General features: G+C 31.5%; 1 protein-coding gene across 1 annotated transcript in view; it reads left to right on the top strand.

Annotated features, from left to right (window-relative positions):
- LOC145252668 (tubulin-specific chaperone D-like) overlaps positions 1 to 27,562 on the top strand; it is a gene marked incomplete in the record, with an annotated part of 249,915 nt that overhangs the window by 106,917 nt on the left and 115,436 nt on the right. The window contains 7 exon segments of the mRNA XM_080112451.1: positions 157 to 238; positions 2,172 to 2,226; positions 5,861 to 6,016; positions 7,941 to 8,084; positions 9,772 to 9,855; positions 19,418 to 19,519; positions 19,651 to 19,704. Coding sequence (XP_079968577.1) covers positions 157 to 238; positions 2,172 to 2,226; positions 5,861 to 6,016; positions 7,941 to 8,084; positions 9,772 to 9,855; positions 19,418 to 19,519; positions 19,651 to 19,704 — 677 coding nt within the window.

Raw genomic sequence — 27,562 nt, 5'->3', positions numbered from 1 at the left:
TTTTAATTCATGCAATTACATTTTCAGTAATTGCAGCATTTTACTTCCCCAATATTTTTTTGATTCCTTGAAGAAATTCAACAACATATGTTCCAATTTGAATTGAGTTTCAAAGGACATTTATCAATTACCTTTTCTTTTTTTTTTCTTTTTCAGGAAGCAGCATTAGATTGTTTGCCAGCATTCCTTACTCAATATTTTATTGGCAAAGAAGGGAACATCATTATTGACAAGAAAGGTAAGATATATCTGTATCTTTTATAGTCTATATATAATATATAAAATAATTGAAAAAAAGTTTGAAAGTTGATCAGGTCAGTTTTCACTTCAGCCACATGGGGCCATTGAATATAAATTTCACTGAATTAAATGAAAATAATCAACTTGTTGCCTTAGTCAAAAATAAAAAAGAAATTTTTTTTTTTAGCTGAAATAGTTGTTTTTGGTTCCCCAACAAAAGGAGGGTGGACCTGTAAATTCACCTTTGTCCATTCATCTGTCCGCACTTTTATCAATAACTACGCCTTGGAAATTTTGCACAAACATTAAACATGATATGAGTAAAAAAGTAATAGAATCGATTTTCCGGGAAAACTCCAGTTGATCCTCTAGGGGTGCCTTTCAGGTTAAAATGGCTAAAATTGACACTTTTGTGCTTATTAAAAAAATTGATGCTTTGGATTTTTATAAAACTTTCTGAAAAGTTGTAACTAACTGATTTCTATATAATTTTGTTTGTCTATACTTCGCAATAATTCAGGTGTGCCCCAGGGGCTCTTTTAGGGCTAATAAAAGCACTACATTTTTGGGACTATTTTATCATATTTGTCAAAAGTTTTCTGTGTATGTTTATTTATTAGCAGTTTTGCATGGTGCTGAACTCAAATTTAAATATGGCGAGGCCTTGGGGACTTTTGGGGCTAAATGGGGGGGGGGCAAATGATGGACTTAGTCATTTCTTTTTCTGCATGGTGCAGAACTCAAATTTACATATGTTAAAGCTTAAAACTGCACCATTTGTTCATTTTCACCAGGATTTGATGTCCCCTGGGGACTTTTGGAGCTAAAAGGGGGAGGGAGGGGCAAACGTTGAACTTAGTCATTTTTTTTTTTCCTCATTCACTATGCACTCATAAGGGACCATGCATGCTTCACTTGTTTCACAAAAAAGAAAGTACAATTACTCTTGTCAGTTAGATACAGCTGGTCATATATTTACATATATGATTTTTATTTTATTTTTACACATAATTGTTGTGATACAAAAACTTACTTGCATCATAGTCTTGCAGAACTATATTACAATGTGAGATAACACTCTCAAGGGGTAGTATCGTAATACTATAAAATGAGCAAGAGTACTAGTAGTGTGCAGCACGTATAACTACCCATATTCGACTCCACTGAATAGTAAGCTCCATTTACCTATCCTTGTAACTTTTTTGGTTAATATATCTTTCTTACATCTAATCTGTGTTCATGTTTTCCTTTTGTGGTCCCAACCTTGGGTCCACATCAATAATATTATAAGGTGGTATAATGTTTATAGATTTTCAGTATTTAATTGAACTATAGTACAGCTTAGCCTGATGATTCCTCATGGGGATGAAACAGATATCCTTACATAGCCATAAACATATTTTCATAAAATAACTACCACCAACCTTTCCTCTAGTTGAATTTTACCAGCATTTAAAAATACATAACTGTCCACCACCTCTGATTTAAGACTTTTGGTTAAGAACATGAAAATATAACCCCCCCCCCGCCCCGACCCGCTAAGCAGGGTTTTTTAACATTCGTTTTTCTGGGTTTTTTTTTACTTCGCTTATAACACCCCCACCACCGCCCGACCACACACACACCGAAAAACACCCGGGCAACACCGGGTACCCCCCGCTAGTTCTTGAGAAATAGGAAATGACTCGTACACTTTTTATGTTCAAAATTGATTTTTGAATATTTTTAGTTAAAAATGCTCTTGTGTCTGTATAAGAGGAGGAGGAATGCATAAACAATCTTCTGTGTAAGATTGTTTATTAGGTTCTCAATCAATCTATAGAAATCAATTCAGGTGAGGCACAATTTTGAAAAGTTGATTCTTTTTGCCAATCAAATTTTTGTTTCTACTTTACTCTAGAAAACACATTTTGTATTTATTATTTTTCCAGATTCCTTGCTTAAACATTGTGTTGAAGAATTGAGTAGTGATCGCGACTTCAGACGGTAAGTGAAGATGCATTTATATTTGTTATTATACTAAACTTTTACTTCCCGAAGGATTTTTACTTATTTACTTTAAAAAAATTTTTTTTTTATTTATTGAGACAAAATACATGTTAAAATTCTCAGTTCTGGGATTGAGTTATGTTTGAAAACAATTTCATTTAAATTCTTCTAATTAGTCGTAAATTGTAATTCACTGAATGAGCCACACATTTCCTATTTAGCCATCTTTTTCATGGGATATTGATCCAACCATTGTCTAACAATGTTTTAATAACTGTGATCATTTAAAAAACATTGTTCGTATTGTAAATGTGTAAATTGGATGGCAAAATAATAGTTCATTTTACTTCTATATCATTAAGGATAGCATACAAATAAGCAGATTTCTTTTTAGTTATGCAAAAAGAATTTCTTAATAGATATGCATTAGTTTATGGATTTTCAGATAAAATCAAATTAATAAAAAATTACAAAGAAAAGATGCTATTTGGATTTTTCTGATTACTGTTATCTTTAGTATAATTTTCACAATGTTTTGGTTGATGTAACCTCCGACCTTCTTCAAGTGTATCTTGTTGAAGTCTGAAAATCTGTCTATTGAACTCTGGAATCTGCACAGAATTTGGAAAGTGACTCTTTATTTAATCCATGCTCTCATTTTCTCAGCCAGGACCTGTGGCTTAATGGATAAAATTCAGGAGGTCGAATACAATTGCAAAATGCTTAGGACTTCTACCCTGTCTGATGCAACAAGTGCATGTTTGGATTGCACTATGGATCAAGTGTTCCATTCAAATTTCTGTACAGATTCCCGATTCTAACATAGGGATTTCCAAGATTGACAAAATACACATAAAGAAGGTTGGAGGTAACATTGACCGAAACGTGAAAATAACACTCAAGATAAGAACAGTAGTCTGAATGATCCAAATAATATTGTCATGCTCAGTCTTCGTTAGAGACTGATAGCATATGTGTGATAATGATAATAAAAAAAAATAAATTTGGGATTTGGCTTGTAGATTGCTTGGTTCCAACAACAGAACACAGAGGGAAGAGGTTTTCTCCAGTTTAGGACATCATGTATAGAAAGGTAAACAGACCAGGCATGCAAGAAGATGATGTAAAAGGTATAATTTAAAAATAGATATTTATTTAGTAGTAAATAATTAAGGTGCAGAACAAAAACAAAAAATAGAGTGAGATACAAAAGGAGTGGGATCTAACTTATTATATTAAAACAGAGGAAGAAAAACAGTTTCATTTGATCTCAGAAAATGGTGTGCAAAAGAAAATCTGACAAAAAATATTTAGGATCCAAATTTGTGACACGTAGTATTCATTCCTTTCTGTTTTCAGTAGATAAGAATATTTCCTCTCCTTTCACCACTCTTGGGTTCCACAACGTTTCTTCTTTCTCTTTCGAATGGGGTCAAACAGTACCTTTCATGATTGCAGCCGCCAGCCAACTGACTCAGCTGGGTAAAAGAAAAATGGTCATGGAAGGCCCCCTTGCATGCAGACATGTACCTTTCGCCTACTCCTGCGGAAGCCCTTATGTAGTGTTCAACCAAAAATGGATCTGGTTCTCGCACACTGTTGTCTAAAAATAGAATTTACAAAATGGCTCCTCTTTGTGTTCGTTTGGGATAAGACTTTCTTACACACTGCACTGTCATAAAAAAATAGAAATGATGAAACTGCCCTGCCTATGATCATTTGGAAGGAGACCTTAAAACAGTTTTCAATAAAGCAGGGGATGGCAACTCTTTCAACCTTGTGAACTGGATTGTGTTATAATGATGGACGAAGGCCATTAATGAAAAATTAAGTAAAATTACTGTAACACAAAAAAATGAAGTAAAAAAAAAAAAAGGCAAGAGAACAAAGTAACTCCGTAACATGCAACAACAGTTTCCAAGGATTTTCCTGCAATCGTCTGCCTGCCTTCTCCCTGTGGCCTACTTTTATGCAGTCCAGCAGCAAGAGTTTGCACATGAGCAGTGAGACTTTGCAAGATCACTAGTCATAAAAGTTGTGGACACTGCCATCTTGATTCTTTCTTTGGGGCATCTTGATTCCACATGACACGCACACATGGACGCTTTAATGATAAACCCTTTCATTAGTTTCCACAATTTTCCTTGCAATTACATAAGTAGATTCCTGTCAGCCTAAATATTTCAAACCATAATGAAAATAAATATTGAAAAACAAAAGAAAATCTAAAATAAAAAAAAAAACTAATAGAAATTAGTGTTTCTCAAGGAATGTCAAAATACTTCAAAGTGAAAAAAAAAAATCAACCAAAGTGAAATGGATGAAATTATGACATGTATGTTTGAAACTGTTACTGAAAATATAAAAGCCTGACCCATTGAAAGTTTCCACCAACTTATATAGTGTAGCTAGAGGTAAGCGATAGGGGAGGTTGCTGTTGAAGGAATGAAATAGAAAGGCAAATGAGACAACATTGTCACTTTGAAGCTGTCTACACCTAATGTCTGTCGCCAGTCAGTCTGTTAAACCACTCTCAGTTTTTGTTTTCTGTTTATTTCTTTAATTTTTCATGCAGAAATGAAGGGGATTGGGGTTTGATTGTATTTTGCGGTCATAGTATTCAAATTTGGTTGGGTAGATCAGAGGAACTGTAGACTTTTTGTTCAATTTGAAAGCCTTATCTCTCATGTTAAAAATAGAGGCATTTATGATCAGGCTGGCAGGCCAGTCAAAATGCCTTCGTGGGTCAGATCCGTCCCGCAGATCATAGATTGCAAATTTTTGTACTAAAGGATAAAATGGACATAAAGTTTTGTTAGCTTGAAAAATCGAAAAGTGGTAAGACAAAAAAAAAAAAACAGTATTAGTAGAGTGAGAGGAATGGGTGAAAACAAGCAATGGATAGAAGGGGAGTGGAGAAACTTTTCCTCACACCCTTTGCACCTTCGCAATGCAAATGATTGCTCAACTATTATGATTCCAAATTATTCTTCATTTTGTATATTTTGTATTTACTTGTTGGACTTTTCTAAATGCACATGTGTAAATTACATAGTATTTACAATAAGTGCATTAAAACTTGTCTGATGCAATATTTAATTTAAAAAAGGAAAATAAAGTTTTTTATTAGATGAAATTGACAATAGCCAGAATTTTACAACAATTATGGTAATTTTGTAATTGCTACTTTAATATATTTTTGATTATTGTTGTATTGCTTATTTATCCTAACTGATTGTTTTAAATGCTTTACTGTCAATCTTTTTTTAAAATAAATCTAGACTATAAATTATTAAAAAAACTCTTATTTGTATAATGCGTTTACATTTTTCCATTTAAAATTTTCAAATATTTATTTGTAGAATCTGTGTTCCATTCTCTCCTCTTTCTTTTCTCCTCTTTTATCATTTTATCCCCTCCCCACGCACACTTTGAAGATTGAACACAAATGGTAGTTTTATCAATATATAAATACCTATATGAATGATTTGCTAGATGCAAATATTTACAACTCACGGAAATATAAAACAGATTTTATCTTCAACATGAAAATATTGTATCATTTTCAGTGAATGCTTCTAAACATTTGCTGTTTTCTTTTATTAGCAATCTGTATATATCTTTCTTTCAGAATGAGTCATGCTTTGGCATTGGGCGCTTTACCCAAATTTATGGTTGATGGTAAACTGGACTACATCCTCTCAGCTTTGTGTACAGCTGCCCAGATATCGGATAATCCTCAGTTATGGGCGGAGGCACGCAGGGATGCAGTTAAGGCAATTACAAGGTAAAATGCAAAAATTTTTTTATTTAAATCATTATTCAATATTTTTTAATTAATGAAATTACTTTGTTGTCATTTCTTACAATGGTGCCAACAAATATTCGGTTGAGAAGAAAGTTCTTGTGGAATTTTTAATTTTGATATCAGATGATATATTTTCAAATTACAATTGTTTTAAAACAATTATGCTTTTTCAGAATGTTGAATACAAGATGGGAAAAAGCAAGTTTGAACAATTTTCTTATTTCAATTCAAGCTAGGCTGAAAAGCTGCTGAAACAGCTTGCGATATCAACAAAAGTTTTAGCCCAGAAACTACTGAATGCGCAACACAATGGTGGTTTAAGAAATTTTGTGGCGACGACGAGTCTTGAAAATGATGAGAATAGTGGTCGGCCATCATATGTTGACAACGATTAATTTAGAGTCCTAGTCGAAGCCAATCCATGCACAATTGTTTGAGAACTTGTTTCTGAATTAGACGTAACATATATGACAATTTACAACCACTTAAGAGAGATTGGAAAGACAGACAAAGAACTTGATGAATGAGTGCCTCATGAACAACAACCAAAAGAAACACTTTTCTGAAGTGTCATTTTCACTTCTTTTATGCAACAAAAATGACCCGTTTATCGATTGGGTTGTGACTTGTGGTGAAAAGTGGGTTCTTTATGACAATCAGCTCAGTGGTTAGACACTGAAGCTCCACAACAGTTCTCGGAGCTAGAGTTGCACCAAAAGAAGATCATGCTGACTGTTTGGTGGTCTGCCATCGGTCTCATCCATTACAGTTCTTTGAATGCAGGTGAAACCATTATGGTGGAGAAGTACTGTCAACAAATGGATGAAATTCATCAGAAACTTTGACAACAAAAAAGGCCCAATTCTCCTCCACAACAATGCCGACCACACGTTGTTAAACTGACCTTGCAGAAGTTGAATGAATTGGGTTACGAAACTCTGCCTTATCCACCATACTCTCCAGACCTCTCACCTACTGACTACCACTTTTTCAAGCATATTGACAACTTTCTGTGTGAGAAATGCTTAAAAACCTAAGCGATATCAAAAACACCTTCAGCGAGTTCATCGCTACCAGAACGCAAGATTTTTACGTTTCTGGCGTAAATACAATTGTTTTATGTTGGAAAAAGTGTGATGATTCTGATGGTGCTTATTTTGATCAATAAATTTTTGTTTGAGCTGAGATGCAAGAACTTTCTTGTCAAACTGATACTTTTCTTTCAGCATCATACACGCTTCTCCATCATTTACATTTTTCATAACAATCTGCAAAATCCTTCCCAGCATTCTAATTAGCTGATTACATAGTTGATCTTAGCCATAATCTAAAATGTCGTTTTTAAGAACAATTTTTAGGAAAATTGAAAGGATTTTGGATAGAAAATATAAACTGATTTGCAGATCTGAATTATTCAATAATTTGCGAAACAATTGGAAGGAATTGCATTATTTTCTCTTTTTTTCCAATATAAACTCTAAAACATATAGAAATTCCAAATAATTTAAATTCTTTATAAAATCCACAGATCATTTCATTATCATACAGACGTTTTTCCAATTTCTCTTAATGTCGTTTTTTGTAATGAAATTTTTATGTCACACTAAATTAAGTGCATCGAATATTAGGAAAGAAATTGCAAATGTTTGTAAAATAAAAGAATCATGAAAAAAATTCAATTCTTGTTTTTATTTTTAGTTGTGCTGAAATCATACAGATAATACTGTTAATTAGCCCACTTTTATGCTTAGAAAGAAACAACAAAACAAATTAAAAACCCTTAAAATGTAAATTGGGGGAAAAAAAAAAACTTAATTAAAATGTTTTTTGAGTGAAACAATTTCTTTTGTTTTTTCGTTCAGCATTTAAGAAGTTTGTTGATTAAATTTATATTTCTTTCTAGCTTGTGTTTGACAGTTGGTGTGGATAAAAATGGTAGCAGCAGTGAAGTGATATGTGCAGACAATGTTGATATGATCTATCAGACATTTTTAATGTCCATGGATGATTATACGGTCGACAAACGCCGTGGTGATATTGGAGCTTGGTATGTTTGCCAAAAAATATTATTTCATCTGTTCTAAACTTTCAAAAATATTTCGGATTGCAAGCCTAATTTTTGTTATTGGCTTTTAACATTTTTATGAGAATGGCAAGATTTTGTGATTTATTTTTTACTTAAAAAATATTGTCTTTTAAGCAATGCATCTTGAGGGCAATTCTTATAGAATTATTTTGACACAGTTATTCTGAATTAAGTAGCCCATAGATGGTTGATATACCATAAGGAGAATAATATTGACAGTTGGCATTATCAAACTTATCAGGACAAATGTTATTTTGAAATTTGAATTTTTCAATCAAATTTTTTATTCAGTTTTATGTCACTGTAGCATGATATTTGTCAAAAATTAAAAAAAAAAAAAACTTTTAAAGATGGAAAACATTAGAAAAAGGATTCTGAATAATTTGCAAATATTAAAGATTAGTTATGCACATTTCATATAAATACATTAATCAACAAGTGAACATTGTATAAATCCTTTCAAAACTTGGGCATTAATGATAATGACAGAAACACCTGATGTTACTTGAGAATGAATTATGAACTATGTGTCCTTTTCTGCTCAACAATAAATTGTGCACATTGTGATAAAAATTTGTCAAGATTGATCTCATAGTCTGCTGCATATCAGATCATATCAATATCTGCGGCAAAGATAGACAGATAAAGCAACAAAAGTATCAGTTTAACTAAAATCAAATATACTTAAAAAATAGTGACAAGAGATTTTACAAAATAACAAACTGCATTCAATAAAACTCTTCTGAAAGCTAGAAATCCGAGTACATAGAAGGTGATAGTGTCCTAATTGTATATCGTTCACATAAAATTGAGTCACTGTTTCATCCTAAAGCAGAAACAACCACCTACATACTTTGCTTGTCAGACAAAATATACACTCAAACACATCCTGATAGAATGTTGTGACTTGTCTTCACCAGACAATAATGCTACCTATTAATATTAAAAATTTTAAAGAATTGTTTGAGAAAGTGAAAAATAGACAATATTATAGCTTTTCTAGACAAAAATACATTCATACCAGAAAATATAATGAAATATGCCTACCATCAAAACAGCCGCCCAAAATTCATAATTACATTCATATATAATAGAGGGAATCTTACATTGTAAAATATAGATTTGATACAACCTTTAATCTTTTAGGCATAAAATTACAATAAACAGATTGACATGCCATTAAACTAAATTAGCCAATCAATCATTACACTCAAATACTAATTGTCTTTGTAATTAAAAAAAAGACAAAACTAACTCCATTAATCTATATAGGTGTAAGATTTCATGCAAAAATGTCCTAAATTGCTTTATTTACAATTATAACATGAAAATTTACTGTTACACCATGGGTGACACTAAAATACAATTATAAATTACTTGATTGTGCTGATGAAATGAGAACAAGCTGTCATTATGGATTAAACAAAAGGTTCTGTTCCATACACATTTCTAAGATCAACAAGATGCACCTTCTTCGAAGGTCATTCAAAGCATGAGAATAACATCTGAGATGAGCACAGTAGTTCAAATAATACGAATTACCAATTCTCATCTCAAAATTTTGAAGCATAATTAAACTAATGATTAAGTATTCTTTCATAAACTCAATCTGCATTGATACATTATATATTATTTCTTCTATTCACAGGGTACGAGAAGCAGGTATGCAGGGGATGTACTCAGTGACTTCTTTAATTGTTTCTGCTGAACAGTCACTTTTAACTGACAATCTGTAAGTACCAAATATATAGTAGTAGACTTTTTTTAATGATTTATTTTTGTGTGTTTGACTACTGTGAGTTATTGATATAGATAAAATGATTTGAGGAAGTTTGAGAACTATTTTAACAGGGTGTGAGGACTTACCTATAAGTTATTGGTAAATCTTTGTGTCTGGTAAAGTTTTTCGTTTTCTATTCTGTAAATCTTAAGTAAAGATTTTTATTAAGTATAATCTATCTTCTTTTACATTTTATAATAATCACAACTCATTTATCAACTTATTCGACTTTTGCGTCAAAATAAAAATTTAGATCCAAGTTTTTATTCAGAACTCAAGTCATTATTTTATGTGGTTGTTTCCTTAAATTTGTAAAAATACATTTTTGAATCTGTTTTTGACTGTGAAATACAAGAAACTATATTGTTTAGCTGATTTTTTTTACTCTTCTGCATTGTTAATGTACGAAAATGGATGGTCATTTGAAAATATGTGTATAAAACGAAGTCTTAGTGACCTTGCAAGTCGACAATCTGGAACTACATCAAACATACCAAATAGTTCTGAGCTGTTTATTATATGCTCTGACCATACACTGGCTGGCAATAAAAAGATTCAATTCATAATTTAAAATAATAAAATTGTAGTGATATACAAATTAGGTATAATTTACATATGAGCAGATAGCTCATATTTGTAAACTGACACCAACTAGAACAGGTGGTTGTTGAACGCTTGCTTAGCGTCATACACAACATATCAATGGCGTCGCCGATAGGATGTTCTCTGGTCTTTGAAGACTCGGAATATGTAGATACTTGGATTCGTTGCTCTGCTGCTAATGCGAGGAGCAAAAAGTTGAAAGACATAAAAAAACAAGGAGGAGAGAATGAAATCACCGACTTGTTCATGGCTAACGTTGGTTGTGAAGCAATTATGAAGGTTGTTACAATGGTTTACCCTCGAGAACTAGAAGAAATGAATTTCAAAGAAATAAGTCAGGTTATCAAGCGACACATGAGGCCAAAGAAAAGACTGGTCATTGCAGAAAGGACCAAGTTTATTGCAATGAAGCAGGAAGTGGATAAACCGATAATAAAATATTTACACTGGTTAAGAAGTGCGAGTAAATACTGTGACTTTGAAAAACTAGGAACAGAAGAACAGGCAACAGAAGAAGACTTAATTAAACTAAGATTAATTGAAGGTATGCATAATTCAGCACATAGCTAATGGAACAGTTACAACTTACAAACATGCCCTTGAATATGTGTAAGAATTTATATAACAGCAAGAATTAATACATACCTACAACCAAAATAAAAAAAAAAATCCTATGAAGAAATAATGGCTGACATGTATACGGTAGAAACGAAAAGAAAAAACGTACTTACTGTGGAAAAATTCATGAAAGGAAAAAAGAAAAATGCCAAACGTTTGGAAAAACATGTTCAAAAAAAGAATCACTCCAAAGAAGTATGTAAAACGAAAAATGTGGAAAGAATAGAGGATGAAAATAGACAAATTTTTTATATAAAGAAGCATAATGTACAAAATACTGGATCAAGGAATGGAGATACAAAAATAAAAATAAAAATCAACAATTGTGTTGTCAAAATGCAAGTAGATACTGGCAGTGAAGTAACTATAATACCCAGAAATTTGTGGGAAAAATGGGAAAACCGTTTTTAAAAAAAGCAACATTCAATTACGTCAGTTTGATGGCTCGATTATAGCAATTATGTGTTACTTTGAAGGTTCAATAAAACTAAAAGAAAATATGAAGTAGTATCCATTATAGTTACAAATTGTCGAAAAACGCATGGACTATTGGGGAATGATGTATTAATAAATTCTACGAAGTTGATTTAATGAGATAGAAATGGGAAAAAAAATAGGAAAATTAAAACATTATGAAGCTAGCCTGAAATTAAAAGAAAATGTTCCCCCTCCTACCACAAAGCGAGAAAAGTACCAGTGCATTTATTACCATTAGTAATAGCTAAGTTGTGAAAGTTAATAAAGGAAGATTTATTAAAACCTGCCCCTTCAGGAGGAAGTAAATGGGCATCACCCATTGTGGTATTAAAAAAAAGACAGTGATTTGAGAATTTGTGGAGATTATGAGATAGGGGCGAACCATAAAGTTTGTGCCGACTCGTACCCTATTCCGAATATAGAAGTAGCTTTACATAAACTTGCCGGAATTAAAGTATTTTTGAAGATAGACCTAAAATCAGTTTACCATCAAATTCCCATAGATGAAAATTTTAAAGAAGTGACGATGATAAACACACCTATAGGCCTGTTATGTTGGAAAAGGATGCCATATGGCATAAAAATGGCAAGTGCAATTTTTAAAAAAGCTATTGAAAAAGTAACAGGAAATGTTGAAAATACCGTCTGTTATCAAGACGATATGTGAGATTTAAATGAAGATGTTTTAAAGAAAAAAACTGAAAATATACTGAACCGGCTAAGAGACGCTGGCATGAAAGTAAATACAAAAAAGTGTGTAACCAACAGTAATGAAATATCATTTTTGGGTTACTCAATATCAAAGGAAGCGCTAATAGAGAAAATTCTGAAAGTGGCTACACCAAAAAATAAAAAAAGAGTTGGAGTCTTTCTTGGGTTTGGTAAATTTTTATAGAAAATATGTACCAAAATATGATGAGTTTACAGAACCATTTACAAAGTTAAGAAAAGAAAATGCAAAATTCATTTGGTTAGAACACCAACAGAAAGCCTTTGAAAACTTAAAATAGTTTCTGGCGAAAAAGCCAATATACCAAAAAAAGGACATAACTCTAGCTACTGACGCTAGTGAGCATTCCGTATCCAGTATTTTATCATAAGATGATCATCCCGTAATGTACTTATCGAAGAGATTAACAACGACTGAACACAATTATTCTAATATAGAAAAGGAGGCACTAGCCATAGTGTGGACAACGAACAGAGCAAGACAGTTCTTGATGGGGAAAAAATTTTTGTTGAAAAGTGATCACAGACCCTGAAATTTATTTTCAACCCAAGAAAAGAACTACCAAAAGTTACAACGTCCAGAATATTACGTTGGGTGATCAGACTGATGACATTCGACTTTGACATTGAGTATGTTAAAGGGAATACGATACCGCACATTGATGCCTTATCTAGATTGAGGTTTTATAGAGAGAATAAGGACAGAATATAGAGATATATATAGAGAGAATAAGGACAACAACAAGAGGTTTTATAGAGAGAATAAGGACAAAAACAACAAGGAATTTGTAGAAACCGATGTAATATCTGTAGATAAAATGGCTACTGAAACTACAAATGACCCAGTGTTAAACAGAATAGTGTTGAGGATAAAAGAGAATCGTTGGGGAAATTGTTCAATGGCTGAAAGACCATTCAAAGAAATAAGACATAAACTGACTATAGAAAACGGGGTAATATGTAATGGAGACTTGGTAGTTCCCCCAGAAACACAGAGGAGACAGGTTATAAAAAGTGTACATGATGATGTACATTGGTGGGGTAGCAGCTACGCAAAGAAGATTAAAATTAGAAACATGGTGGCTGGGGTACTCAGTAGACGTAGACGACTATGTAAAAAGATGCATGAAATGCACAGAACTCAGAAATTTCAAGCAAAGGAAAATACATGTGTGGCCCTGAGAAGCAGAACCGTGGGGCAGAGTACACATGGATCATGCCTATATCAATGAGATAGGACTATTATTAGTAGACGCATATTCAGGTTGGCCTTAAGTGGTGAGAGTACCTAATATAAAAGTACCACCGTAAAACAAATATTGAGAGTAATATTTTTGAGAAATGGGATACCGTTAAAATTGGTGACAGATAACGTGCCAGAATTTGCGGATGGTGATTTGCATGAATGGTTAAGAAAAATAGGATGCAAGACATGTTACAAGACCCCTCCCTACCACCCTCAAAGTAACGAGATAGCGGAAAGGATGGTCCAGACGGTAAAGAAGGGCATAAGAAGGGATAACAGAAGGAGAAAATCAATGCTTTCCTACCAAGATTATTACTAAGTTATAGAACAATTCCGCATATAGGCAGGCCAGAAAGTCCATCTGCCTTAATGGGCAGACAATTAAGGTCCCGTTTGATTATGTCATATGCCACGAATCAAAAGATGTGGTACAAAAGAAATAGGAATACGGAAGCTGAGACAGCAGTATTTATTATGCAGAAACGACATAATATTGCAATATTAAATAAAGAAAATGGGAACATTGTTCTAGCTCATGCTGACCAAATAGAATCCCAAGGACAACAATCGGGTGAAGAAATGCCTTCAGAGCTGCTCATTATTGAAGTAACAGAAGAGTTACTGCAGAATGAGACTGCGGAGGAAGGAGTAGAGAGAGACGAGGTAGAAGAGGAAGAAGTAGAATGGGACAAGTCAGAAGAGGAAGATCATAATATGCAGGAGGAACATTGCGATTATAGGGAAAGATGTGATAGTTCCAGATCTCCAAGGAAAAGGAGAGAGATAAAGGAAGATGTTCAGGAAGGCAAAAAAAGAAGTACAAGACGTACTCGCGGCATAAAGCCCCTCCGTTATATGGAGATGTAGTGATATGCAAATGAAGTATAATTTACATATGAGCAGATAGCTCATATTTATAAACCGACACCAACTAGAACAGGTGGTTGTTGAACGCTTGCTTAGCGTTATACACGACATCAAAAATAATTGATATTAAAAAAAATATACTGTTTTGTTTATCTCTTTTAATTTTTTATGAATATAAAACATCCAATAAACATAGGAAGAAAATGTATGAAATCAAATTCTCAACTGATTTTGCTGTGGAGTTGGAAATCACATGATAAAACAGTTTTTCTTCATTCTATTTAAAATTAAAGTATTCGCTATCAATAGAGTAAAGAAAATGTAATAAAATCGTTAAGAAATCTCTTTTTTGCTGGGAAATAGAAGGAACTATTCTGTTTGGTGGTCTTTTCCAACTCCTCTTCGACTGCGTCTATGTTGTTACCATGTATGAAGTTGGGTGGTCATTTGAGAATATGTATGTAAAACGTTGTCTTAGTGGCCTTGCAAACTAATGACAGGAAATACTGTGAGAAATTTAATCTCACATAATTTAAAACTAACTGGCAGAGAAGAAATTGGCACAACGAATGAAAGGCAGACTTACCTGATATGACAAAAACCACTTGTCTGGCTTCTTGGTTGCAAAATCATTGCATCATTTTGCATTTTGGCTAAGTCTGGTAGGTGATGCTTTGTAAGAAGTGTTAGTTAATTCTCTACTGAGTAGAGTTTGAATGTTCTTGATAAAAAGGATCCATTTATTTATGATTCCAATAGAGTTGGCAGTTGTTTCTGCTGAATAGTAATTATGATATCAACATTATTAGCTGATTTAAAGATTATATTACATGAAGGAATGAAACATAATTAGGTAGAATAGTCTCTCAGAGGAGAGAAGAAAGGGTTCCAGTTGCCCTTAAATTAATGAGTCTGTGCATGAAAGAATGAGAGATGAAAAAACGGTCTATCCTCTAAGAAAAATATTTGCATACTAAAGTTTTGAACATCCTACGTGTGCGTGAGGTTCAAATTTAAATCAACCAATCAAAATGGCTGTAAAGAAACATAGCAAATTCTTATCAACCAATAATCGTTCGCATTTCAAGTCATGCAATTTCTGACAATACGTTGAACATACTAAATAGTCCTAGGCCATCTGGCTGGCGATGACAGATAAAATTCAGAATAAACCAAGATCCAGAATTGACAATGATACTTGTCTTAATTTCTTTAGCTTTGGGCTGTTTTTGTATGATTTATGAAGCATATCATTTTATTATATTGACGAATGTAGATCTGATAAATTTAAAACAAAAATATGCATAGCACAAATAAGCTCATCTTTAAATAAAATGGTATACAAAAAATATTTCTCCATGATTTGAGCTTGTTTTATTTAAGTAGCAGAACTAGGCATGGAATTTTCTTTTTTATCTTTTGATTCATTTCATGAGTTCCGATTAGAAGCAGAAGACTATCTTTAAAAAGAAAAAATGAATTTTGAACACCCGTAAGTGAATAAATAAAATGTTTAGTTCTTTGAAACCTAAGGGGACGTAACTAAAGTTTAAAAAACTCAGTTCTGCCCCTTGATAATTTAAACTAAATATTTTTATAATCATAATAGTGAATGAAACAGCTGTTTTATTTAAGAGATAAATCAATAAATTTGCTATTTTATTGCTATAATAACAATTTTTTTGTTCTTGGAGAAATAATATTTAAATCTGAGGTAAAAAAAAACCAAGTTAATCTGATATTGCTCATATTTTTTTATATTTCTTGACCATTTTTGTAGTGTAGTACCCAGACTGTATAAAGATGTTTTTTTTTTTTATAATTGGAAAAGTAAAATGACGTTTTATATTCAGGTTAATTTGTTAAAAAGAATAAAATAGCAAGTTTTTATAAAGCATTAAAAAAGTTAGAACATTATTGCTTTTTATTTAAAGTTACAGTTGAAATTTTGTAAATTGAATTTTCTTTGTAATAAACACAAACTTTCCTTGACCTTTTTGATAGGTATAAAGTGTAGTATCTGTTCTGATGCTATACTTCATCTTTTCTGTCCTTAGTAGTTGGAGAAATTCTGCTAGACTGAGGCAATTTTAGTTTTTGTTTCAATCTAGAATGCCTCTTTTTCACGAGCTGAATTTCCCCACATTAAAAACAGACCCTGTGTCTAACTCTGCCCTCATGAGGATGCATATAAACAGGAACACAGTAAGATTTTAAGTTTACATTTTGTGTGTGTGTGTGTATATATATATCTTATTCATGTTTACTTTTGCAATGTCTATATAGCCAATCTCATTCACTGTTTTTCACAGCAACAGGTGAAAAGATGATAGGGTGTGCAGTTATACATGAGAACCAAATCATCCAAAATTTCTCTAATACATAATAATGCTACAGATTTTTCACTCATTATCGTCTTGCATCATTTTCAAATAATGTGTGAATAATCCAAAACTGCAGCAAAGGGATCATCGTCAACAACAAAGTTAACATAAACATCCATAAGTTTGAGAGAATTGTCAGTTTAAATTATTAACAATACAATCTGCAAGAATGAAATCTGTAGTAAATCAAAAAGGGAAGAGGTGGTCATCCTCTCTAAATCCATATTGACCATACAAAAGTCACACATTTTTTGTTTTTTGTTCGAAGAAAGAGTCACAGTGAGAAAGTTTAATAGAATGCACTGATTTTATTCCGACATAAGAAAAATCATTACTACATTACACCATGAAATAATTGTTTGATGAATTCAGGGTAGAATTCATAAAGACCTTTTCAAAGAGAGTGGGCTTTTACTAAAACATTATCTAAATAACCCAATAAATAATGATAAAAAATTAAATAAACAAAACTTAACAATTTTGCAAAATGGCATAAATTTTATACAAAATAAACATCAAATGACCTGCAAGGGTTGATATGCCACTAAAATCATCAAAGCAAATCAAATGAAAACTGATCTTGTGTCTAACTTTTTCTGGAAAGTCAAGTAAATGTTAGTAAAATATATTTTACATTTAAATTGTAATTGCAGTTAATGTTTCTTACGTTACAGTTGACATACAAATATTATATTTTCAATGTGATTTCATTTTTGGACACGTTTTAAAGTTACTTCAGGTATTAACAAGAAAGATGACATGTTTATTTAATGCCACTGTTTATAAAAAATGTGAGTATGAAAAAAGTAACAAATGAAAGAATCTTTAAAACATTTTATTTGGTTATTACATTTTCACCCCAAACAAGGCACAGTGCCACTTTGATGTAGGGTGCTACTATTGGGGACATAAGTTGTAGGGAGTTGAGCAGTGAGATATCCATTCATATTACACTTGAACTTCTGCATATCAGTACAGTTGGGAAAGCAGGAACCCGGAAGGGTGTCCCAAAGTCTAGCAGTTCTGGGAAAGAAACTATTAGAGTAGAAGGCTTTCTTACATCTAGGGATCTCTACTGTGTAGGGGTGGGATTTTGCTGTTTGTCGGGGTATTTATGTCAAAGGGGTACAAGGGCGTGTAGTTTGTTGGAGCATTCACTATTAAAATACTTGTAGAATAGGCAGAGGGATGCAACATTTTGTCAATGGGACAGAGGTTGAAGCTTTGATGTCAATTTAGGACCTATCAGGTTGGTGACTCTCTTTTGAACCTCATTTAGGAGCAAAAGACTAGTAGCAGATGCACCAGCCCAAATGTGACAACCGTACTTCATACATGGGCGAATGGTGGCCTTGTAGAGATACAGGATACTTTCAGGCGTAAGTAGCTTTCTAGCATGATAGAGAGAGAGAGACCACCTTCTTCACAGCAGTCTTAGCAATGCTCTCAATGTATCTGTTCCAGCTCATGTTCCCTGTGGACATTAAGCTGAGGAGTTTAAAAGGAAGTACTTTCAGGTAATGTATCTTTAATCATAGCTATTGATGGTTGAGAAGGTTTCTTGTAATTATTGAAGGAAACAAGCTTAGTCTTGACACAGTTGAATGTGACCATCCATTTTTGTCTCCATTCCACTACAGATTGGAGGTCTTTCACAAGTGTATCTGCCATTTCCTTAGATATGTTTTCATTTGTTTTCCCCTCGTGCCTGTTATAGAGCGTAGTGTCATCAGCAAATATACCCATCTCAGAAACAATTTTATCAGGGAGATCATTTATGAATATTAGGAATAATAAAGGTCCAAGGATAGATGCCTGAGGTACACCTGCATTTATATAATATTGTTTAGATGTATGACCGTCAAGGACAACCTGGATTCTTCTCTTATTTAAGAAAGATTTAATTATGTTAAGTATTTGTCTAGTGATACTGTAAGATCTTATTTTCCTGAGAAGACCATCGTGCCATACCCTGTCAAAAGCCTTAGATATATCTAGGGCTACTGCTCTACCCTCCCCTGCTTTATCCAGTCTATGGTATATATGTTCAGAGATTACAGTTAGCATATCTGCTGTAAAATGGGCTTGTCTAAATCCATATTGTTGGTCAGTAAGAAGTTTAGCAGCTGTAAGGTGATGGACTAGAGCTTGGCTAATTATGAACTCAAATATTTTGTCGAAAAGGGGGAAGAGGCTAACGGAGCGATAATTTAATGGGTCAGTTCTTTTGCCAGAATTCTTGTAAACTGGTACCACAGGAGCAGTTTCTGTATTTCGACTTTATATTTATTAAAAAATCAATTTTCAATGATTGCAAGTTTTACCAATTTCTTACAGTTCGCTACTGAGCAATGTACTACTGTATATTAATTCCAAAAAAGGCAAATGTCTTTGCAATCAGACATTATAGTTTCAAATGTGGTATGACTTTTATGGCTGTAGTTCTTGTAAATGTGAATCTTGTTTGTCTATCAGTTAATGAAATATTTCAATTAAAATAAAATATGCATGACAAATAATTTATGTTGGTTTTAATTTTTCAATTGAATTGCAAAGAAATGATATGAAAGATACTTTTCTGCTTTTTCAGAGTAAAGAAGATCATGTGTTGTATTGCTCAACAAGCATGCGAGAAGATTGACCGCACAAGGACATTAGCAGCTCAGCTTTTTGTAGAACTTGTACATCATGAGTAAGTATTGGCTCATTTTTGTTGAATTTTAATACATTAAGAGATGGTACGTTATTACAGATTTATATGAAATAAAATTGATTGTAATTAACTTTTCACTTCATATTACAACATAATTTTTATATTTTCAGTCCAGTGGTGCCCCACATACCCCAGCATGCACAACTACTGAAACTATTTCCAAGGTAAATGTGAAAAATTTCTGAACAATTCTCAATAATTTAGCAACATTTAATAACAATGGATTTGAAACTAATAATAATAAAAATTGTATTGTGACAAAACCACATGGTCCACTGCTTGACAACATTGCTGACCTCAATGTTGTGTGCTGTTGATTTCCTTTCTTCCATCTCTTTCTGGCCTTTCTTACATATTGGCAACTGCTGTAAGGGGAGCATAGATTCACAAGTATAAAAATAAAATAACTCATTTGTCCACATTCTGGATTTCAGAACACATCTCTATTCTCTATTTCTAAACACATTGTTCTTAGTCATTCTCCATCTGCCACTGGATCATAGAACTGATTGCACATCCCATGCTTTTCTGGAGGACCAAGTTTCCATCCACAGGGTTTCACTGTCATATCCCTATCTAATATCTGAATTTCTAGATGCCTCTTTTCCTGCATCCTACAAGAATACATATCATGTTTTCTACCAAATCACCATGACTTGAATACTTTTGTTAACTACTACTCCTATCCACCAGCATGTGATGCATGATGAATCCATGGTTCCACTCAACAGTTGTAGACCTCATAAAATTCCTTAACAAATCATGCAATACCTCCCTCATAAAACCTTCCATACTCTTAGTAAACTTACTCTAGTTAACTGGGATGGAGAGACAAGTATACTCAGGTTTGACACCCCAGTATGGGTCTCTGCACAGCCCTGTTGAACCTCATCCATGTTTCTAACTCCATCACCCCCACAAAATGTATTATACTCAGAACAAGTGTAACAAAATCGTAACATTGCAAAAAAAAAAAAAAAAAAAATCAACAAAAAGATAGCATGTATAAAAATAACGGTATCACTTCTAAATGAAATGTGTAGAAGGCGGTACAATGTAGAGGTAACGGAAAGACACAAGCTGAAGCAGGTGAGAAAGTTTTATTAATACAACTTACAAATACATGTGTACATATTCATGTATTTCATATACACATATTTATATTTGCATCGTGGTTACCTGGGAAAGTCGGTCTGGTGGTATATCCGTGTTATATAATATTTTGAGAAAGATCTCTTCGTCATATATTTATTTGACTTTGGTTTAAACGCACTGCTGTAAACAGTAACAGTCTCGCAGCAAACAGTAGCCCGGAACTTGTTGATAGCATTTTAATTTAATATAATTAAGGTTTTTTTTGTTCATTTCTGTTTTTTTTTCTGATTTATTTATTTATTTATTTATTTTTTTGATAATTTTTTTATATATGTATATTTTATATTGAGTAGATTTAATTTGTTTGTGTTTCTGCGTTCTAGTTGAGAGGCAGTTGGGACAGATTTTGAATTAAGTTGGTTGGTAAAGGGAGACTACTTGATGAGCTGATTTAAGGGGGATAACTGTGTTATCTTTTGTATTAGTTCAGCTATTACTAATTACAGATATTTCTTCTAAGTTAATGCTACATGTAGCTACATGCAGACCAGCACATGCATATATGGATGTGCGTGGGTGTGTAAATATGTACTCTTACATGTATAGGTAGTCTATGCACTTGATTTAGACATAGTGCGTGGCTGCATGTATATGTGCTCATGCAAGCTTATATAGCCTAACATGGCCTAATTGAAAAATCCTAGAGTGGATGAAACGCAGAATATTCAGTGTAGCTTAATAGCCATATATATTTTATAACTTACTAACTAGCTCTACCTACGTATTGAGCACTTTTGAAGTAAATACTTAAAGTTTACGCATTAATCTATACTTTCGTATATTAATTTTATGTGAGTAAATTAAGTATATATATATATATATATATATATATACTTAATTTACTATATATATTACATAACGAATTAAATAAAATACCTCCCAGAATAGGAATAATATTACTAAAAATAAAAATAAAAAAAATATATAAAAAAAGTAATACAACTTAGAAAAAATATCTGTAATTAGTAATAGCCGAACTTATACAAAAGATAACACAGTTATCCCCCTTAGATCAGCTCATCAAGTAGTTTCCCTTTATCAACCAACTTAATTCAAAATCTATGTCCCAACTGCCTCTCAACTAGAACGCAGAAACACAAACAAATAAATTAATTAATTAAATCTCCTCAATATAAAATATACATATATTAGAAAAAAAAAGAAATGAACAAAAAAACCTTAATAATATTAAATTAAAATGCTATCAACAAGTTCCAGGCTACTGTTTGCTGCGAGACTGTTACTGTTTACAGCAGTGCGTTTGAACCAAAGTCAAATAAATATCTGACAAAGAGATCTTTCTCAAAATATTATATAACACAGATATACCATCAGACCGACTTTCCCAGGTAATCACGGTGCAAATATAAATATAATGTGTATATGAAATACATGAATATGTACACATGTATTTGTAAGTTGTATTAATAAAACTTTCTCACCTGCTTCAGCTTGTGTCTTTCCGTTACATCTACATTGTACCGCCTGTCATAGGAGAACATATTCTCTCCTATGATTGGATTAAGAAATATATAAATATTTCTTATAATATATAAATATGTTTATTGATATATTAATTAAAACATAAAGACGTTTCTAGAATGTTGTTATTCATAAAAATAAATGATAATCGGCGTCTATAAATATAAAAAGGCGTAGAACGCCTTTTTGTTCCTTTTTTGAGTCTATAGAAGGTTCCAGGAAGTTCCTTTTAAAACTCATATAAAAGAAACGCTATTGGTGGGTAAAGTCAGTTCGTGACATATTTTGGAATGCAAAAAGAGGCAACCAACGTCCGAATTCCGGCTTCCACATAAGGCCGTAAAAACAAAAACCTCACTGAAGAACTGGCTGTCTGGATTCTGGTAAAGTTTTTATTTATTCTTTGAGTTTGTTGACCGAAACACATATACATATAAAAATACACTAAACAAAACATTTCAAAACAATACATTAAGAATTACGATCTTTATGATCTAAGGGAGACAATTTATTAGCGAGTTGTCGCCCTTCAAACATGGTAATCTTTTCTTTTGTTTTTTCTTGTTAATTTATTTTTAAATAAATTTCTTTTTCGTTAAATCTTTTTCTTTTGTTTTAATTTTATTACATGTGGGTGCTGATAAATCCCTAGACCATACGAGCTATGATCGGCACACATATGTAATACCGCCTTCTACACATCCCATTTAACTACATACTATACAATGCTTCAAGCAAACTACATCCACCTCTTATATATATATATATATATATATATATATATATATATATATATACTTTTAATCATGAATTGTGAAATTCATGATTAAAAAAAAAAAGTTTATTTTTCTTCGGAGATTAAAATTGTATTCATTTTCTTAAGTTGAATAGTAGATTTACAAAATGAAATTTTTGCCCGACCAAATCAAAACACAATTTTAAAGTCAAATAAATATCTGACGAAGGGATCTTTCTCGAAATAAGTTGCATTAATAAAACTTTCTCACTTCAGCTTGTCTTTCCGTTACATCTGCATTGTACCGCCTTCTACACACTTCATTTAATTACATACTATACAATGTTTCAAGCAAACTACATCCAACTGGTATCACTTCTGTTTTTTGTTATTTTTTGTTTTTTTTTTGTTGTTTTTTTTTGCAATGTATTTTCCAAACAGAAGAGCTTGTTTTCATTGATCTTCGTTTTTTTTCTTTTTTAAAAAACAATTTAAAACATTCAGGAAACATTGTCATAAAGTGATCATATTTAAAAAAAAAAAAAAAAATTTAATTTCATTTAGATATCCATGACCCTTTATCAGTCTTCAACTTCTACTGTTTCTATTCTTGGCCATCTCTCTTTCTCATCTTGGATATCCCCCCTCCCTTCTCTCTCTCCTCTTTTTATTGTTGGCTGCTGCTACCTTTTTCCATCACAGGGCAAAATAGCAATAACACATCTATGGTGTCTGACACCTCCCTCCTAAATCCAATAGCCTTACAGTGTTGTCTTTTTCTTATACTCATCTATTATTACTATCGTTATTACTAGGAATCGACATCCATCTTTCCCATCTCTGTCTCTATTACTTTCTTTTTCTCTTTCAATGAAATGTATTTTTGATGAGTAAATTTGAATGTCTTTACAAAGCCGAAAAAAAAAAAAAACACCAAAAAATTTCTTCAAAGCGAGAAAAAAAAAAAAAAATTTACGAGCTAACTTTCTGTACACAAACAAAAAGAAGAAAAAACTTAACATCTTCACATTCTTTTTTTTCTTTGTTTCTTCCTAATCTCTTTTTTCCTTTCTTTCTTGTTCGATAACTTTTTTTTTTTTTTCACTTTTTGTGTGTGAAAGCTTTTAGTTTGTTCCTTCTTTCTTTGTCTTTTTTTTCATTTTTTTTTTTTTGCTTGTAAGTGCTGATCCCAGTCAATAGCAACATTGGACAACATTTTTTTGAAACTATTCTTCTTTCTTTTCCATATAGTCTCTGATGGTATAACTTTCTTTATGTCTTTGTTTTTTATCTCCATTTTTTCCCCACTCGTAAGGGCTAATCCTTTAGTCACTAGCATCAGTTGTGAAAAACATTGCAAACTACAATGTTATTTCTGTGGTCTTATCCTGTGTCTTCTTTTCTTGTTCTGTGTTGTTTCTTATGCATTGGTGACTGCCGAAGAGGGGGGAAGTAGCATGGGTTCACATGTATAAAAAAATTAAAACAACTCAAATGGAAAACACTGACTTTGACATTTTTTTGTAAAAATTTGGTTGCACTTTGGGTATGTGTGCGACACCATCCTGGGAAATTACTCTCTAAGCGCTAACATCCATATCTTAGATTTTCTGTAAATATTGGTTGCACTTTGGGTATGTGTGCGACACCATCTTGGGAAATTACTCTCTAAGCGCTAACATACATATCTTAGATTTTCTGTAAATATTGGTTGCACTGTGGGTATGTGTGCGACACCATCTTGTGAAATTACTCTCTAAGCGCTAACATCCATATCTTAGATTTTCTGTAAATATTGGTTGCACTTTGGGTATGTGTGCGACACCATCTTGTGAAATTACTCTCTAAGCGCTAACATACATATCTTAGATTTTCTGTAAATATTGGTTGCACTTTGGGTATGTGTGCGACACCATCTTGGGAAATTACTCTCTAAGCGCTAACATCCATATCTTAGATTTTCTGTAAATATTGGTTGCACTTTGGGTATGTGTGCGACACCATCTTGGGAGATTACTCTCTAAGCGCTAACATCCATATCTTAGATTTTCTGTCTGGGCTGAGTTTGTCAGTTGATGTCAGCTTATCTCGATCTCCTGAAGCTCTTCCAAGCCATGATCTGTCTTCACCTCTCCTCACTGTATTCAACTGTACTCAACTCTGTTGCCAATCATTACTGTCACAAACTTTTCCAACCGTCATAACACTCCAGACTGTTTGCAAACTACTCTCCAACATTGTAAAACTATTGCAAAACTCATGACCACACCCAAAACTGATGAAACACTAGCTCTAAATATACATCTGTTCTTTTTTGTTTCAGTCATCTTCCACACCTTGATTACAGCTTGACCTCTGATCTCCTTTGTGTGCATCAGATGGTGTGATGAGTCATAACACTTTTAGGATAGCAATATTCAAAAATGCTATGATCATCATTAGTAGTAGTATACAAAATATGTGTATTATTAATATCTAGTAGTATGCAAAATATTAGTATTATTAATATCTAGTAGTATGCAAAATATTAGTATTATTAATATCTAGTAGTATACAAAATATGAGTATTATTAATATCTAGTAGTATACAAAATATTAGTATTATTAATATCTAGTAGTATACAAAATATTAGTATTATTAATATCTAGTAGTATGCAAAATATTAGTATTATTAATATCTAGTAGTATGCAAAATATTAGTATTATTAATATCTAGTAGTATACAAAATATTAGTATTATTAATGTCTAGTAGTATACAAAATATTAGTATTATTAATGTCTAGTAGTATGCAAAATATTAGTATTATTAATATCTAGTAGTATACAAAATATGTGTATTATTAATATCTAGTAGTATGCAAAATATTAGTATTATAAATATCTAGTAGTATGCAAAATATTACTATTATTAATATCTAGTAGTATGCAAAATATTAGTATTATTAATATCTAGTAGTATGCAAAATATGAGTATTATTAATATCTAGTAGTATGCAAAATATTAGTATTATTAATATCTAGTAGTGTGCAAAATATGAGTATTATTAATATCTAGTAGTATGCAAAATATTAGTATTATTAATATCTAGTAGTATGCAAAATATTAGTATTATTAATATCTAGTAGTATGCAAAATATTAGTATTATTAATATCTAGTAGTATACAAAATATGAGTATTATTAATATCTAGTAGTATGCAAAATATGAGTATTATTAATATCTAGTAGTATGCAAAATATTAGTATTTTTAATATCTAGTAGTATGCAAAATATGAGTATTATTAATATCTAGTAGTATGCAAAATATGAGTATTATTAATATCTAGTAGTATGAAAAATATTAGTATTATTAATATCTAGTAGTGTGGAAAATATTAGTATTATTAATATCTAGTAGTATACAAAATATGAGTATTATTAACATCTAGTAGTATGCAAAATATGAGTATTATTAATATCTAGTAGTATGCAAAATATGAGTATTATTAATATCTAGTAGTATGCAAAATATGAGTATTATTAATATCTAGTAGTATGCACAATATTAGTATTAATAATATCTAATAGTATGCAAAATATTAGTATTATTAATATCTAGTAGTATGCAAAATATTAGTATAATTAATATCTAGTAGTATGCAACATATGAGTATTATTAATATCTAGTAGTATGCAAAATATGAGTATTATTAATATCTAGTAGTATGCAAAATATGAGTATTATAAATATCTAGTAGTATGCAAAATATTAGTATTATTAATATCTAGTAGTATGCAAAATATGAGTATTATTAAAATCTAGTAGTATGCAAAATATTAATATTATTAATATCTAGTAGTATACAAAATATGAGTATTATTAAAATCTAGTAGTATGCAAAATATGAGTATTATTAATATCTAGTAGTGTGCAAAATATTAGTATTATTAATATCTAGTAGTATGCAAAATATGAGTATTATTAATATCTAGTAGTATGCAAAATATTAGTATTATTAATATCTAGTAGTATGCAAAATATTAGTATTATTAATATCTAGTAGTATGCAAAATATTAGTATTATTAATATCTAGTAGTATGCAAAATATTAGTATTATTAATATCTAGTAGTATGCAAAATATTAGTATTATTAATATCTAGTAGTATGCAAAATATGAGTATTATTAATAGGTAGTCGTATGCAAAATATTAGTATTATTAATATCTAGTAGTATGCAAAATATTAGTATTATTAATGTCTAGTAGTATGCAAAATATTAGTATTATTAATATCTAGTAGTATGCAAAATATGAGTATTATTAATATCTAGTAGTATGCAAAATATTAGTATTATTAATATCTAGTAGTATGCAAAATATGAGTATTAAAATCTAGTAGTATGCAAAATATTAGTATTATTAATATCTAGTAGTATACAAAATATGAGTATTATTAAAATCTAGTAGTATGCAAAATATTAGTATTATTAATATCTAGTAGTATGCAAAATATTAGTATTATTAATATCTAGTAGTATGCAAAATATTAGTATTATTAATGTCTAGTAGTATGCAAAATATGAGTATTATTAATATCTAGTAGTATGCAAAATATGAGTATTATTAATATCTAGTAGTATGCAAAATATGAGTATTATTAATATT

This window comes from Euprymna scolopes, chromosome 29 (assembly GCF_053919585.1).
Source record: "Euprymna scolopes isolate OS-2025 chromosome 29, ASM5391958v1, whole genome shotgun sequence".
Classification (NCBI taxonomy): domain Eukaryota; kingdom Metazoa; phylum Mollusca; class Cephalopoda; order Sepiida; family Sepiolidae; genus Euprymna; species Euprymna scolopes.
This window is presented reverse-complemented; position numbering and strand designations above follow the sequence as displayed.